The sequence below is a fragment of the Sus scrofa genome, chromosome 2, assembly GCF_000003025.6.
Source record: "Sus scrofa isolate TJ Tabasco breed Duroc chromosome 2, Sscrofa11.1, whole genome shotgun sequence".
Taxonomy (NCBI): Eukaryota; Metazoa; Chordata; class Mammalia; order Artiodactyla; family Suidae; genus Sus; species Sus scrofa.
This window is the reverse complement of record NC_010444.4, coordinates 55132568-55136266: the sequence shown is the minus strand read 5'-3', so window position 1 is coordinate 55136266 and position 3699 is coordinate 55132568. Positions and strand designations below refer to the sequence as shown.

At 36.8% G+C, this 3699-nt stretch overlaps 1 protein-coding gene across 1 annotated transcript; it reads left to right on the top strand.

Moving 5' to 3' along the window:
* Nucleotides 871–1845, top strand: LOC110259600 (olfactory receptor 2T8-like). The gene has a single exon (XM_021085076.1). The coding sequence runs from the start codon at nucleotides 907–909 to the stop codon at nucleotides 1843–1845; it is 939 nt and encodes a 312-aa protein (XP_020940735.1). The 5' UTR covers nucleotides 871–906.

Here is a 3699-nt window from a genome sequence, read left to right as displayed (position 1 = left end):
TTAAATAAATAATACCAAAATCAGATTAATCCAATCCTTCATGTATTTTTAAATAAGTGTCTCATTCCAAGGACATTTATTTACATACTTTTTTTTGTAAATAATGCTTTCCTATTTTTAATGAATCATGGCACTCAGAAAGCATATAGGGGAATATACTGAAGTGCTGGGGACCTACAAAATCCTTTAAAATTAAACAACTTTGACATCCAAAGCTTCATACTGATGCAGTTGTGACATCTTAATAGGATAGTAATTTTAGAATAAGATGGCAACAGGCCACACCCCTTAAAAGTTCACTGCAGATGCTGATATGAGCAAGCTTGAGGCTGCAAGACTAGAAGAGCCTTCCTCTACTCAAAGAAGTGCATTAGGAAGATGCCACTCAGAGGGGGTACAAATCCAGGTTATTGGGATTCACTGTTTTTAACTTATGTAAGTAATATTCATCTCTTAATATTTATTATTTTCACTTATGAAATTTGAACTCCAGAAAAATCACAGTTATATCACTTGTTGATTGAGTCTTACAAATAAAACCCATTCCACCTATACTAAAGTGCCATTTTACAGCTAAAGTTTGCAGTTAGTATTATAGGCCCAGATTCGGTGAACATAGCCTAAGAACAATTATTTTTCTTTTAAATGCATAACTTGGTGAGGTTAAGCTAAATGCATTAACAATTTAACAATCCCAAGCTAAGTTTTGTTTTTACCTGTAACCTCAATACTTCCATTTCTTAGGGCTAAAAAGAGAAGTCTTCTTTTTTGTAGAGCAAAAATGCCTCTATGGATTAATGGAGATCAATCAAAAGTATCTAATTTTAACATGTTTTAATAAATTTTGATATCTATGTGTAATCCTCATCTATTTCTCCATTTGCAGTGTCACTCTTGTTTGAAATCATGGAAAACTGGAATCTCACTTCAGATTTCATTCTCCTAGGACTCCTTAACCACACAGGAGCAAATCTATTACTCTTTATGATGGTTCTGACAACAGCCTTCGCCTCCTTAGTGGGCAATGCTCTCATGCTTCTCCTGATTCTCCTGGACCCCCAACTCCACAGGCCCATGTACTTCCTACTGACTCAACTTTCCCTCATGGACATAATGCTGGTTTCCACAGTTGTGCCCAAAATGGCTGCTGACTACTTGACTGGCAGAAATTCCATCTCCCCTGCTGGCTGTGGGTTGCAGATCTTTTTCCTCCTCACTTTGGGAGGGGGTGAGTGCTTCCTCTTAGCAGCCATGTCCTATGACCGCTATGTCGCTATTTGCCACCCACTGAGATACCCAGTCCTCATGAGCTGGCAAATATGCCTGAGAATGATTTTGGGGTCTTGGTTCCTGGGTTCAGCTGACGGACTCATGCAGGCTGCTGCTACCCTGACCTTTTCATATTGCAGTTCACATGAGATTGATCATTTCTTTTGTGAGGCTCCCTCTCTGGTGCGTTTGGCTTGTGCTGACCCTTCTGTATTTGAGTCTGCCATGTACATCTGCTGTGTGTTAATGCTTCTTGTCCCCATTTCCCTCATCCTGATTTCCTATAGTCTTATCCTCACTGCTGTTCTCCAGATGCATTCTAATGAAGCCCTAAAGAAGGCTTTTGCCACCTGCTCTTCACATATCTGTGTGGTAGGGCTCTTTTTTGGAGCTGGCATTTTTACCTACATGAAACCAAAATCCTACAGGTCAGCTAACTACAATAAAGTTGTGTCAGTATACTATATTATCTTTACCCCTGTGCTGAACCCCCTCATCTATAGTCTGAGGAACAATGATGTCAGGGGAGCCCTGAGAAAGTGTATGGATCGATGTCTTGCCCTAAATCATGGTTAAGATAACAATGATTTATCCCAAAATTCAAGATTCTACAAGTTATTGTAGAATATTTCCACAAGAGAGGTTAGATATGCACTATATCCCTGACTTTTCTTTCTGTTTTACCTTGAAATGCAGATGGACCTTCAGCTTTGGGATTATTTACAAAGCTGTCATCAACAAGTCTAGTGTAGACTGCTAAAAATTTGTTAATCGTAAGTGCTTATTAAACATTTCTAAGCCACACCTCAAAATAAATATCTATTCAAAGAATAAATAATGTAGTCAAAAATGTTGGAGTTATTATTTTTTTTAATTAGGTATAATTTACAAACAAATGAGTACTCTTCTCTGAAGGGTGCCTTTTATCTAATTTCAATAGCACATACATTTTTAACTTACAGCCACTAACAAGAGATAAAACTTATGCCAGATCAGAAATGTTTGTCGTACCCCTTTTCAGTGAAATACCTCAATCCAGAGACAATATTTTTACTGATTTGTATCTCTCTCCACTTGTTCAACTTATTCTAGGGACTTCAAATCATTGAAAACTCACTAGTAGGTATTTTTTTTATATACCTCATGACTTTCTCTCAGTTTAATATGTTTTTAAAGATTCTTACACATTTCTATATCAGTAGTATTTCTTTTTTAAATTGCTAATTATTATATCCTTGCAAGAATACATCAGATTTTACTTAATGCATGGTTTTATTGGTAGACATTTAGGTTTTTCAGTATGGAACTGTTATGACTAAAGCTGATATTAACCATTTTTGTGGGTATGACCATAACTGAGCAGGTCCTATGGGGCTCCTGGACACAAAATCCTTTTTGCTCCCCCATTTCTTGTTTTTAGGAAATGGGCCTCCTTCAGCCACCATAGCCTTCCCAGCTTCCAAGGGACAGTTTCAGACAATTGTTGATCAGGGTAGGAAGGGATGCAAAGAAAAAGGAGGGACAGTCAAGAAAATATAATACGGTCTTGGGGCAGGATACTTGTTCCATCTCAAGGGATATACATAAAAATATAGGCATGTTATACACCTAGGAGAAAAGTTATATTTCTCACGCTTCTTTTAGAAATTAATACCTTAATACTGAACAGTTTAGAGTCCTTCCTTGTCTTTCTCCCTGGCTTAATTTACCCTAAACACATTCACCTGTAAGATAAAAACTAGGCACCCTCAGCACAATTGCCTGTGGGTTAAAGATTCTTGGAATATGATGTTTTTTAGCAACTTTTCCAGTTTGTTCTAATCTCTGATCGGTATGTGCTTTTCCCAAAGCACTGATATTCTAGGCAATAACCCAGAAGACCACCATCATGATCATGCCAGATCTCCTGATATCAGCTTTGATGACTAAGATTCCCTCAGAGAAAAAAAAAAATGCGTACTTGCCTCTGCTTTCCTGCCTGAAAACCTGTTTTTCTTCTTTTTACTATAAATTCCCCACAATTTTTCCCAATGAAGGCACAGTCTTTTAGGCATTAATTAGCTTGCTGTGGCCTCCATTGCCTGGCAAACAATAAAAGCTACCCTTTTCATCTTCACCCAAAATTCTGTCTTTGTGTTTCTATTTAGCACCAGTATATAGTGGCCAAGTTTTGGCAAAAATATGGATGTAAAAAAATGGTAGAAGCTTGTTGAAAAGTAACCCTCATAAAAGAGTTTTGTGCATGGTCAGGATTACATAAATTTATATTGAATTAATCAGGTATATAGATTTTGTTTTTAAAAGTATGCTAATATAAGACTGGACTTTATTTTCTCTCTATGTTAAGAGGACAAAATTTCTTAGAGTGCTTCAATTGAATACAAATCATGTGAAATTCTGAGCCCTTAAATGATCTGTGTTTGTTTTTTT